A 13,605-nucleotide genomic window follows, 5' to 3' on the forward strand; every position below is an offset into this window, starting at 1 on the left:
GGAAAGTTACTTTGCCCATGAGGCGGGAATCACTCCATTTTTACTTTTTCCCAAAAGTTCCCTTCAGCATTAAAGAAGCATTAAAGAGGCATTTAAAACCTAATTTTTATTAAGGGCATAATAGGAATTATATATAACTTTCCTAGGAAAGTGGATGCGCCAACCAAACATAAGCACCTTGGAAATTTTGTCACTTTTCCATTGTCAACCAAAACATGCCAAAAGTACTTTCCTAGGCGATCCTTTCCTAGGAATTTGTTTTCCAGGAATCATATTCCTAGGGAAGGAAATGCTTCCCGCGAACCAAACGAGCCAGAAGTGATGAAGTCTCCGAGGCTCCCCAGCCCCCGCCCGATGCCGATTGACCTTTGCCATTTGGATTTGGTCCTCTCTCCAGTTGCCCTAGTCTCCAACTCTCCCAGACTCCCACTCGGCCACTCCCAGCCCTCCCCCGAATCCCGATCCCCTTCCCCACACGCCGCGCCGCCGGCCGTGAAGCCCGTCCGCACGCCCTAGTCTCCCAGACTTCCACTCGGCCACTCCCTTCGCCCACACGCCGCGCCGCCGGCCGTGAAGCCCGTCCGCCGAGCACCACCACCCCTTCCCCCTTCGCCTCCTTCTCCTTCCCTCCCTCACTTCCCCCAAAATTGCCCCCCCCCCCCCCCCCCCCTCTCTCACTGCCGTGAGCCGCTCGGCGCCAACAGAGCCGCCACCCGTCACCACCGTCTCCCCACCCCTCTTCAGTCTTCCTTTCGCCACAGTTCACTCGAGCCCCCGACCACCCCACCTCCCCGACTCCACCGACCACTATAACAGCCGCCTCCGCCCGAGCAAACCCTAACCCTAGCACGCGCGCAGAGCTTCTTCGGCGCAGTGGGTGAGCCTCCGCTTCTTACTCCCTCCACTCCCAACAAAATCTATAATTTCTGGAGCCAACCCTCCCGGATGGGCAAGTTGGGCCCGGCTTGACCCCCAACCCCCCCACCCCACCCCACCCCACCCCACCCCACCCCACCAACCTAGAGTTGCGCCGCTTCTTAAACCGGAGCCTTAGGTTCTTTCCGAGAGCCACCCAGCTCCATCCTTTGTCGCCTCCGTTGTTCTCCAGCAGCCAATCCGAATCGTTCAGATTTGCAGCATGGTTGAGCTTCTTTTCGAGGATATCTTCACGCTGACCAGGCTCGACCCAGATGGTAAAAAATTTGATAAAGGTAATGCATAATGTCGTTCACGAGCGTCAAAATTTAATCTTGCTTTTTCGCTCGATGGAAAAAAAAAGTTATCACGTCATATTGCTTTTGGGATTTGTTTTCATTTCTTTCAAAGTCTGAAAATTTTATTTTATTGTGATCACTTTGCATATGGTAAAGCTAGCAAGATGGGTACAAATCGGATTCTGCGTGGATCTGTATCAGAGTTTGCTAAATCTTTTGAAAAATGACTGTTTTGATTCTTTCCAAAGATTTGTATCTAAGGAAGCCAACAAACTGAAATGTAGAACCTGAATTAGTTTAGAATTATCCAGTCTAGATCGAGATGCAAGACCCATAAGGAGAATCTGAGCTGAATCTGAACCAGGTTTCATCATTGGATTTTAAGTTAATATCTAGCTCTTGTTAAATTCAAACACATTTTTTTTTAAACGTCTGTGAGAAAAAATTGTATAATATATAAAGTTGGATGGCAGCAGCATGCGGCCTTGGATACCATAAGGCTTGCAATCTGATTTATGGATGTGGATGCAACCTTGAATACCTGATTGCTCTTCAAACTTGGTCGGTTCTTATATTGCTTGGATAATTGATTCTTGTTGCTTCGTTGATCGCGAGAAAAGTGCAGCTGGTTTTAATTTGTGTTTCAATATTAAATGCTTATTTTATGGAACAGGCATGCTCAAGTGTTATACTCAATTTTTTTTAATATTATCAATGAACACGATATTTTTGTTTTCTTGATAGAAATGAACTTAATATTAATTTTGAAAGACTTTTCTTGTTACTTGTAATACACTGGCATATGTGAATTCCCAAGTATGTTGGTTGCAATCTGATTAATTTCTTGTGGACCTTTTCTATTTGTCAAAACTCGTTACTATTTAGCAATTTCATTTAGACACTTAGTGGATATTGCATTGTTTCTTCTATTCAGTTTGATTTTTTTTCTTAATTTAATTGTTAGAAAATGGAACTGCGACATTGGATCTTGAATCTATTAACATTATTTGCTTCTATTTAATTAAGTCCACTCTATTTTAACTCAAAGATGCTTCTCTATGATTTTTGTAAAGTGACCCGAATTGAAGCACGCAGCGAGCAGTTCGATATGTCCATGCAGCTAGATGTCAATACTGAAGTTTATCCACTTCATGTCGGAGACAAATTCACAATGGTTCTAGCTCCAACTCTGAGTCTGGATGGAACTCCTGACAGTGGCTACTATACGCAGGTGATCAATTTATTGATTCTCTTTATCCTATTTGTTAACAACTCTAGGATTATTTTATCCAATATAGAAGTATCAAGAAGATTAATACATATCGCATATGAATTTTCATAGTACCTCTGGAGATTGATTTATTGACACTCCATGCTTAGATGGTATATCTCCTCCCTTTTTCACTCCTCAAGACATAAAGTTCAAACAATGGATCACCTTGAAATTGAATTTAATATCAGGGACACTTTTTTTTTTTAATGAAATTAACAAATTGTAGAATTTATACCTCAAGATCAATTGACTTTGGAATCTGACTTATGAACTTCTTTTTTTGGATCTTCAGGGACAGCGAAAGTCGCTTGCGGATAAGTTTGAGTATGTTATGCATGGGAAACTATATAAGATCTCAGAGGAGAGTTCTGGACCAAATGTGAAAGTGTATGGCTTTTGTTTAGTATCTTTTCCTCTTAGTTATTGAATTGTATGCTTTTATAGTAGATAAGTATCTCTGCTTACTCTTAGTAAATTCAGAAATGTGAGTTGTGGAAGTTCTGTTGACACTATCTGCCTATCATTACGTTCTATGAATTTCCACTTAGAGGGCATGAAGAGGCCTTGACTTTAAAATAAATAGCTACAAAATATTTTTGTCGGTGAAAAAAATTGCAGATTGAAGCATTGCCTCGGTGAACATAGTATGAGAGCGGCAGGCATCCCATTTATCAATTGTTACTTCATATGCATGCAATACTTGATGAATGAAACTTGACGAGTTTTTGGAGGTTATTGCTGTCGGATGGATTTGTATCTTAAATGTTACGTATTGTCTATGAAGCAGTCCTATGGTATATATTTTCAGAATATTTTTTGAAGTTTTGAACTATTATTATCGGCCATGCCAGAAGTTGCAATCATGTTAGCATTGAAGTTCTCTGATGTTATGGCTTAGCACCAAAGGACCTTGAATACTATTGACATTTTGGAATAGTGAGCTTTTAAATTAGGTTTGTAGCTTAAGTCAAAACCTTTTAGGATGTCGAACTTAACTATATGCTCATTAGACCTTTGCATGGGTTTTCCTAGTCCATTGTTTTCTTGCTTGGCATATCAATATGTCAATCAGGTAAATCCTGGAAGTGGTCCAAATATAGAAGTTATCACCTGAATACCCATCAACCATTTGACAATTTTCTTAGTATTCCACATTACACTAAAAACCTAGTGCACAGGACAAGCACATTATTTCCATAATTTTCCATACTTCTATGTTTGTCTTTTGGTATAAGACAGTCCGGTTTATCATTTCTAAAGTTTATTCTGTGATGGCGAGGTTCATGTGCACCCCAATTAATATGAAATACCCTGTAGTTCTATTGCCCTAAGAAAGTCCATTCAACATTTTCTAATGCATATTTCCATCTCATATGAATTTTATAAATTTATTATATTTTATATCATAGTCACATCACGCATGTACCGTGACCTATACCTCAAGTTTTTTTCATCCTCGTTTAGTTAGAAAATTGAACCTAATTTAATTTATATATTAAGTTGTTTCCCCCTATTTTGAGCTAATTGAATTATATTCTTTGCACCTCTTATGCCTAATATGTTCTACTTGCATACTTATTTAAAAGAAAAAAAGTTGATGCTAAGTTTAAAGTTAGTCAGTAATTACTTTGCATAAGCTTTTAGCATTCCTTTAGGTCAAGCAGAACCTTGTTCCATTTATTGCCTTTTGTATCTTGGCCTAAGACCACCTATCCTTTTTTCCCCAAGTTTGTCTTTAACCTAAAGATATCCAGAGTCTTTGTAGCTATCATTTGGATTGGAAAAAAAAGTTAAGTTTAATTTCTTATCAACAACTTTCTTTTTGTTTTATTTTTATGTGAACATTTTTACACCAGAAAAGGACATAAAAGAAGGGAACTAGATGACTATAGTAGCACCACTCAAACAGGAATTCTGATTCTTCCCCAAATGTTGCCACCTTGTGCCCATATTAATTTTTTCAAAAGATTCTGACAATGCAGAACTAGTGCGTTAACTCTAAGTACTTTCAAAATGAATGAGCTAAGTGGATGGTTTTCCTGCTTGATAAATATGGTTCTCTCCAGATCTTTGATACGAGCCAGTTGTTTCTTATCCCATATATTCTGGCAGGCTTATTTTAGCTGTAGTGCGAGTCAAGATTAGCTATGATAATCCCCAAGTATGAATATTATGCCAGTGGATGACATTAATTTTTCCACTTTGCTTTTTCCACCTTGGTTTCTAATGTCTAGAAGGCTTCATTTGCTTCCTATTTAATTGTACTAATATTATTTCTCTCTTGTTTTGATCAGGGAGCTATATGCTTCATTTGGTGGGCTTCTGATGATGCTCAAGGGGGATCCCTCTAATGCGACCAACTTTGAGTTGGATCAAAGGTTGTTTCTGCTGATGAGGAAAGTGTGAAGCCATAGTTATGCAGTGCCAGAGCAAGTAACTCAGTTAAAAACTCATCTTGTTCGCAAACTAGTTGATCTCTTTAATACTTGGGGCCGTGAAGGTTATATGAAGACCGGTATTGCAGGAGCAGATTTGGAGTATATCTGCAGCTTGTGTTTGTTTACAATATAATGTCTACGAGCATTGTTTTTATCCTTGGACAGCTGAACACCAAATTGCGCAAAACATATCTATGGTTGGTGTTTAAATTGTTCACACTATAAGAAAGCCAAACATTTCATCCGTGGGAGAACTTTAACATCTTTATATCTAAGATATGCATGCTTAAAATACTCCTTAGGTGTTAAATTATCCTGCAATACCATAAAGATGTTCTACTCTTTTTTACATAAATTAGCTTAATCCAGTACTTTAGGGCAGAATTTTTTCATGTGTCTCACCATTCATCTCTGTGACAGTGGAACTCAGTTCGATGTGATTTTGTTTGCAGAATACCTATGAAGCAGATGTTAGTATGGGCATAGGTCTATTTTTAATTTTTATTCCTCTGCTATATCCAATTGGGCAGTCAAATAACCTCCAGTCCTACAATGGGGTTACTGGAAATCACCTAAGTTGGATCTGGATTAAAGAATGTGTTATATCTTTCCCAATAAATAATATACTTGTCAACTATAGCTGATCACAGGCCAGGTCTCGGGCCGAAACTTTATTTATTTTTAATTAGGCTTCGGGCTGGACCTATTTAAATTTGACTTTTTTTGTGCTCAAGTCCGGCTCATGATCAGCTGCTTTATTGTCAACCTTAGGAAAGCATACCTAAATCAAACTGCTGCGAGCGCAGTCAGTTAGTTGTTTTGTATTCTTTTTTATGCGGATTAAACAAAGATGTAAATATCTACCCTTTCTTCATAGCAAACTTTAGAAAATTAAGCAGTTGATACATATAGTGTCTTTATATGGGACAAAGTATTTTGGAGCTCATACATATGAGAGGACTGATATGCCAGGATCCTTCCACACAGAGTGGTTTAAGATTGCAAAACAGACAAAAATGTGAGATGCAACTTGGAAGAATCTTGGAACTAAATGTTGGGTAGAGTATGTCCTGCGTTTATTCAACATTACATCTCATTTCATGATTACGGGATCTGTCAAACTCTTTAAACTTATTGAAGTTGTTTTTGTCGCGGCCTTGAAGTTCAATGCCTTTTGGATTCTGTACCCAAGTTTAAACTTTACCATTTTGATTCCCATCAATGCGGAGTGCAACTTGAACTTTCGGCTAGCTTTTGGAAATTTTAATATCCATTCATGGTCTATTTTCCGAGTGAAGGCATATGCCTGCTGCTTTGTTCGTTTGCTTATCATAATGCTTCTCTCTCTGTTTTTTGTGATATGGTCTATGTTAAATGCTGGTTTCTTGGCACCAGATAATAGGACGGAGAGTTTTTCACTGCATATGGAGGTTGATACGTCAACCTCACCAAATTTTTCTGCATATAAAATCTGTCATGCTGAAATATTTAATATTTTCAATCATTTGATTCAGTTACCTCAAGAATATTATTTTCCAAGGGTTTTTAGAATGTCATCGGTGAACCAAGGGGGGGATACCCACGACTCTTTCTACGAAGACACAATATAGAGAAGGTCTTTTTCGAGTCATATAAACAACAACAATAAAAATGTCTGGTCTGTAAAGGAGGAAGAAGTTTTACGTTGGGCAATTTTGTAGTTCCACTATAATTTTAAAATTAAGTAGTACAAACTGCATGATGTGCACCTTGTTGTGCCCTCAAAACTTATTAGCAGCATGGTACATGCACTTGCAGCTTACAATTTTTTTTTTTTCTTCCAAATATCAGAATACCGAGGACTGGTTATCTGTGACCCCTTAGTGGGATTTAAGATTTCCATTGTGATCACTGACGACCAAGAGAGCTGGTTTGGGCATCAAGCACAATTAATGCAAATTCTCGGCTTAGATCCTTGAATGACTTTGTTGGGCAGGTATATGCATGGTCTTGGAGGCTTCATGAACTCCCATAATGGATGAAGCCTAGAATGCCTTATAATTCTAAAGAAAGATTAAAGAGGGGAGTCATGCATTCCTGTTCGGTATAAACTCTGTTGAAATGGTTCGTCAATGCTAATGCATGTCTAAATCTGTAGTGCTTCAAGTACCACTCATTGTAGCTCAAGAAAAATATTCGAGAGGAGATTTTGGATGCATCAAACATCTTGCATCACCAATGAGCTTAAGTAAACCAATATGCTTGTGAATGGATTTTCAACAAAAACATAATAAATCTGTGAGTTTGTATCTTTTTATTTTTTAGAGAGTTAGAACTTGCTACTCTTTTACAAAGGGAAGTACAGTCAGCAGCCCTTATATGTACAAATGTAGGAATTCAGTGGGATGAAAAATTTTGGAGTATCCAAAATCATGAATTCGAGAAAATTGTACTTCGATATCTCTGGTGCAAGGTTATTATGTCTTCCCATTTCCATCTTATGGTCTTTGATTTTAGCAATGTAATTAACAGTCAAGTTGATTGTTCATCAAAATGTCAATGAAACTTAGCTCTTTTTCAAAAATTTGTAGCGACCAGTGAGAAAAGAAATTGTTCATGGAAATCACTCAACTGGCTGAATCATTTGTCCAAGCCTATCTACTGTTGTAACAGACAAATGGCATCATGATGGGCATCGTTAACTGTTAAAAACAAGAGACAGCGGAAATAGCAGTATGATACTGGTGTTATTTATTTTTGTTGCCATTTGACATGGAGATTTTAAATTTTAAAACATTATTTTTAATTGCTTGCACAGAGACTTGATCAAATAACAAAAGATTGTTAATTAGAGACGATGAAAATCCGGGGTAACATGTGTAAGACCCAAGTTTAAACATGGTCAACGTTCGTTAAGCAATCAATTGATGACTTTGTTTAGATATGCAACGCCAGAAGTTGCACTTTGTCACTGTCCTGCATAACAAAAGGTGCTTAAGAAATGGATATGGGATACCAGTCGTGATTTATAATGTATACGTGCATGTAAGAAATGGATATGGGATACCCTATCCACAGGCGATCCTTCTGCTAAATATGATATGTACGAGATATGGTATGTGTTGCTGGAAATTGGACCCGGGGGCGACCGTGAGCCGAGAGGGGAGGAGCTCCGCTGCTGGAACAGTAGATGGCGGCGCGTCGGCTGGTGGCGTCCTCCTGGAGGATCCTGCAAGAAAGCCGGTGGCTGGGATCTCCGGTGCCGGCCCTCCGATGCTTAAGTCAGAGGGGGGCTAGTATATGAGTAGAGTAAAAGAGGAGAATGTTTGTTCCTGTGTGTGTGTCCGTCCCTTTTTCTTTCTCCCCAGGTTTCCTTTTATAGAAGGATATTATGTTACCTGAGAGGTGACAGGGTAAATTGTCTTTTTCGTGATAATTGGGCACGATCATGCTCATTAATGGCGTTGTGGAGAATAAGACCGGATCAGACTGGAGTCAGCGAACTGTCATGGTTGATCGGACCTGTTGGAGTGGTTGAACCGTCGGCCGTGGTGGGCCTGGGGTTCGTAGATGGCAAGTGCATTGATTGCTGAGTGAACCGGTGATCAGGGAGAGCCATACGCTTTGATGGTCCAGTGATCCGGAGATCATCTTGAGCCGTGTTCATTTAATGGTTGAGTGCATTGGAGGCCCGCAGGGGTCACACGCATTAATGATAGGGCGTGCCGAAGGCCTGCGGAGGTCACGTGCCTTAATGGCTTGATGACGGAAACAAAGTACGATGGGGTCGGGTATCTAGTTGTCAGATTCTCTAAGGAATTAGGCTGGGGTTGAATATTTGGACAAGGCATGGGCTCGGCACCTGGTCGGGCGCCGAGCCGAGCTAGTTGCTCGGCGGGGTGCCTCCAGTTTGAGTGTTGAGGTCGGGCGCCCTTCTGGTCGAGCGCCTTTCTGGTCGAGCGCCTTTCTGGTCGGCGCTTCCTAGTCGGCGCTCCCTGGCCGAGCGCCTTTCTGGTCGGCGCTCCCTGGCCGAGCGCCTTTCTGGTCGCCTTCGAGCTGGCACGACTTGGGTTTTCCCCCAACACTACCCCCCGACTTCCGAGTTCCAGCTGGCCACCAGCTTGAGCGCGGGAAGTAGTTTAAATCGGGCCATTATGAGTTAAGGAAATTTCGAATTATCGCGCGCTTTGAATTATCGCGCGCTTCGAGGTGCTTTTAATAGGCGGCGTCTCTTCTTTCCCAGAACGTCTCATTATTAGGGTGCCTTCTCCGAAGCGTCCTCGCGTCGTGGGCTCATGATAGGGCCGCACGATCCGACGAGGCGCTTATGTGTTCGAGGCGTCAGCCCGAATTGAATGTGGCGCTCCATCTTTCGGGCCAACACGCATCGTGATCTGAACGGGGAGCAGCGTTTTTTCTCGCTGATCTGGGCCGTTGGAGGGATCTATATAAATCCTCACCTGGCCTCCAGCTACTCTCTTATTGTCTTCTTCCTCCAGCTTTTCTCAGTCCGAAGCTTCTTATCTCCGGCATCCTCCACAGGTCCCCCCTTTTTTTCCTTTTCTATCTTCTCAGAACCCTTCTTCTTCCTAATGGGTCCCGGTCCGAGTGATATCGAGTCCACCATGAGCGAGTTGGAGGTCGAAATGGTCGAGGAATGGTTCTTTCCTCGACGAGGGTTCCGTTTGGAGCCCGCGAGATTGGGGGATCGAGTAACGAATCCTCCGGTAGGCCGGATCGGAGTGTACGTAGAGGCACTCTGGGCCGGCCTACGTTTTCCCTTTCACGGGTTCGTGAACGAGTTGCTTACGGAGTACCAGTTGGTCCCGGCGCAACTCGCTCCGAATGCCTGGAGGACAATCGTCGGTTTTCTGTCGCTGTGTTTGGCGTTCGGGATTCCTACCTCTGTAAATGTTTTCCGGCGACTTTTCGTGTTGAAGTCGAACCCGGGAGACGGAGAGTGGCTCTACGTCGCTCTTTGGGCGGGTCGGCCACTCTTCCAGGGCGCCCCATCGTCCATTCATGAGTGGAAGAAGAAATTCTTCTTCCTGTGCTCCGAGCGGACATGGGGTTTTGACCCTAGGTGGAGGCCGAGCCGACTTAGGACCGTCAACAAAGTCCCCAAGCTTTCTATGCGCGAGCAGGGGATCCTTGACACCGTTCGCAGCCTCGGGGACGGTATTCTGCTGAGTGGCCTCATAAGCGAGGACGCTTTAGTGAATGTTGGCCTGAGCTCGGCGCGTCCTCAGAGTAAGGGTAATAATAGAAAGTCACTTTTTTATTCTGCTATTAGTCTGTGTTCTAATCCTGCTCGCCCTTGCAGATATCGCGAAAATGGTGACCAAGAGCGAGGTTCTGTACGCCCGATTTTAGAAGAGGGCGGCCGAGCTCGCGGGGGAGCCGACCGAGCCAAAGAAGAAGGCGAAGGTCTCGGCGACCGCGGCGGCCGAGACGGGCGCTCCCAGCACCGCGCATTCTGAAGCTGGTCGGAGGGAGGGCCCAGGTTCCAGGGGCGCGAGCTCCGGTGGGGCTACGAAAGCGCTCCTGTGCCCGGCGCCAATTTCGCAAATTCCTGGTCGGCAGGAAGCCCCGAGCGCCGACCAGGGGGGAGGAGTTCTTCGGCGGGTTTGGCGCTTGCGCGCCCCGCCCTAACTTTGCGGCAGTCAGATCGGCCGCCTGTCCGACCCCAATTCCCCAGTCCCAAGCCGGGGAATAGTCAAGGAGCTGCGGGGTCGGCTCCGCCCAGGCCAGCCGAGGCCGGCCTTCCGGGCTCGTCGGGCCCCCGGGAGCGGGTGCCTTACGCTCCCGGGTGGGCGGTTTTCGAAGGCGACTCGGCCCTCGATAACCCCCAGGTAGCGCGCGAGGTTCTTCAGGTCGCGCTGCTCCCGGCCGACCAGGCGAAGATCCGGTCCATGAATTATGGCGCCTTCATGGACTCTGCCCTTTGCTCTGCTGTCCGGGTAAGTTCATCCCTTCGTTCGTGTAACTATATTTGTGCAAGTTTTATTTTAAATTCGTTTCTCACGTCCCTTTTTTACAGCATCTGCACGAGACGGAGACGCTGATGCATATAATCCAGGATTATCGGAAGCGAGCCCGAAGGCATCAGCGGGGGCACGAGGAGGCCGAGGCGAGGCGTCTCGCATCCGAGGCCGAGTGCCAGGAGCTTCAGGCGAGAATGGGGTCGGCCGAGGACGAGATTCGGGCTCTGACCGCCGAGCTCGAAGAGGAGAAGGGCACGCACGCACTTGTCAGATCTGAAGTGCGCGCCGCGGAGGCTCGTCTGGCGGAGGCCGAGTCATCGCTCGCTATCCGCGAGCAGGAGGTGGGGGAAGCTCACCTCAAGGCCCAAGAGCTCGAGACCCGTTTGCTCGACGCGCAATCTTTGCTCGTCGATCGCGAACGAGAAATAAAAAATTTGGAGCGGAAGGCCGCTTACCACGAGGCTCGGGAGAAGGAGGCTCGGGAGCAGGCCCAGGACGCCGTTAAACTCTTCCGTGAATCGGAAGAGTTTCGCGACTTACTGGAAGAGGAAGGCATAAACGGGCTCATCTAGGGCTTCAAGGACTTCCGCAACCAACTGCGGCGACTTCTTCCAGACTTCGACCTTAACCTGCTTCAACCAGGAGCGGGGGTCGAGGAGTCGGAGGCGGAGACGGAAGCTCCGGCAGCTGACGGGGCTGCCCAGGAGGGCCCGGCCGAGGCACCCGAGGCTGCTCCCGAGGCCGCCGAGGCTGCTCCCGAGATTGCCGAGGCTGCTCCCGAGGCCGCCGAGGCTGCTCCCGAGATTGCCGAGGCTGCTCTCGAGGCCGCCGAGGCTGAGGTAGGAACCTCGATCGCAGAGGAACCAGCCGTTCCTGAAGTCGCCGAGGACAGTAGAGCTGAGCCTTAAAAGTTTTTCCGTTCTCTTTACTTTTGTAAATTGGGATGGCCTCCATATTGTTAAGGCCGAGCCCAAACTTTGTACTTAGCCTGCGGGCTCCTTTAAATGAATACCTTTAAATAAATATTTTTTCGTAACTTGCTATTGGTTTGTGTTTTCGATTTTCGGTAGACCTAAGTTTCTTCACTTGGGTCCGCTTTAGGTTCCAAGGACTTGGGCTCTGTAGCCCCAACTTCGTCCGCTACATAGTTAGACCTGCGTTTAGGCTCGGCGTATTTATCCAGTCCGAGCTCAGGTCTGAGTTTCCGCTGCTCGGACCTTCGACCAGCAATATCGCGATGCTTATGTCTAAGAGGATATGCTTGGGCTCGGCAAGCCTTCTCGAGCTTAGCTCAGAATTCGGCCGAGCCCTAGGACCAAAGGTCACTAAACTCGAATTTTATTCGGACTTAAAACTCGGACCTTAGGTTGCCAAGGCGGATTGTCGGACTTCTTTCGACAACCGAGTCGGATGTCCCGAAGCTCGGGATGAGGATTCATCGAGCTGCCGGTATAAACTAGGCTATGGCTCGCGGTCGAACAGTGCATGTGGGACGGGTGAGGCCGAGCAATGATTAGCCCGACCAGGTACCTCGACGCTGGTCGGGGTTTCATTTAGGTAATTAATTAATCAGGAATGAAGTAAATGAAGTAAATGAAATAATGTAAAGACATTAATCGAATGGGTACCTGGTACCATGGGCGTCTTACGCCGAGGCTGTGAACTTTGCTCGGCGATTTTGAGGACGCTCTTCTGCTCGGAGTCCGTTCTTTAGGGACGCCGGCATAATAGAAGCCAATTGCCATCAGAGATTGTCGCCAATCACGAATGTTTCACTGATCACGAATAGGAGATCGAGCCGAGCTCGATTGTTTGATGGAGATCGAGCCGAGCTCGATGTTTGATGGGGATCGAGCCGAGCTCGATGTTTGATGGGGATCGAGCCGAGCTCGATGTTTGATGGAGATCGAGCCGAGCTCGATGTTTGATGGAGATCGAGCCGAGCTCGATTGTTTGATGGAGATCGAGCCGAGATCGATGTTTGATGGAGATCGAGCCGAGCTCGATGTTTGATGGAGATCGAGCCGAGCTCGATGGAGATCGCATCTCGAACTCACGAACTCACGAACCCACGAACTCACGAACTCACGATCATCTTCAGGGAGACCACGTAGGTGCTCCGTCATCCCGAAGTATCGGGGCATCCCGACCGTGGTCGAGGTATTCGATGGAGATCGAGCCGAGCTCGATGTTTGATGGAGATCGAGCCGAGCTCGATTGTTTGATGGAGATCGAGCCGAGCTCGATGTTTGATGGAGATCGAGCCGAGCTCGATTGTTTGACGCTCCAAGGTTTCGTCAAGGCGTCTGGCTCCGCTTTATGCTGATTGACGAGCCGGGCCAGGTCTGGTACCATGAGACAATCATTAGGAGAATTGGCGAATTTGAACAAGTGCACATAAGCTGTTGTAAAATAAGATTTATGATTAAAAAATGGGGAACACCTCGGGGTTCTACTGGTAGTATACGCGGAGATTTTCAGAACTCCAGCTTCGTGGAATGGGAGTCCCATCGAGAGACTCCAGCTTGTAAGTTTCGGGCCGCCGGACACGTGTGACTCGGTAAGGTCCCTCCCAATTTGGAGCCAGTTTCTCTTGCTTGGTCGGTCAGGAGGCCTCGGCTCTTCTAAGGACGAAGTCCCCTGCATTGAACGATTTAACTTTGACTCTGGCGTTGTAGTACTGTGCTGTCTTTTGCTGGTACCTTGCCATGCGAACT

The 13,605-nt window shown here is 45.5% G+C and overlaps 2 protein-coding genes across 3 annotated transcripts; both read left to right on the forward strand.

Annotated features, from left to right (window-relative positions):
- Nucleotides 1-389: 389 nt before the first annotated feature.
- On the forward strand, nt 390-5,219 carry LOC103699115 (DNA-directed RNA polymerases II, IV and V subunit 8B-like). 2 transcript variants are annotated; one of them, XM_017841027.3, is made up of 5 exons: nt 390-1,211; nt 2,288-2,445; nt 2,780-2,874; nt 4,782-4,891; nt 4,986-5,219. In XM_017841027.3, coding segments are annotated over exons 1-5 (438 nt in total). In that variant the 5' UTR covers nt 390-1,138; the 3' UTR covers nt 4,988-5,219. The 2 variants fall into 2 exon arrangements, with proteins under 2 accessions (XP_017696516.1, XP_008779392.1); XM_008781170.4 differs by having other exon boundaries at nt 391-1,211; nt 4,782-5,219.
- A 5,597-nt stretch (nt 5,220-10,816) lies between these two features.
- LOC120108829 (cytochrome c1-like) lies at nt 10,817-11,796 on the forward strand. Its single transcript, XM_039122555.1, has 3 exons — nt 10,817-10,864; nt 10,945-11,229; nt 11,461-11,796. Exons 1-3 carry the CDS (start codon nt 10,817-10,819, stop codon nt 11,794-11,796), a joined length of 669 nt encoding a protein of 222 aa, XP_038978483.1.
- Nucleotides 11,797-13,605: the final 1,809 nt, after the last annotated feature.

The sequence above is a fragment of the Phoenix dactylifera genome, unplaced genomic scaffold (assembly GCF_009389715.1).
Source record: "Phoenix dactylifera cultivar Barhee BC4 unplaced genomic scaffold, palm_55x_up_171113_PBpolish2nd_filt_p 001575F, whole genome shotgun sequence".
Classification (NCBI taxonomy): domain Eukaryota; kingdom Viridiplantae; phylum Streptophyta; class Magnoliopsida; order Arecales; family Arecaceae; genus Phoenix; species Phoenix dactylifera.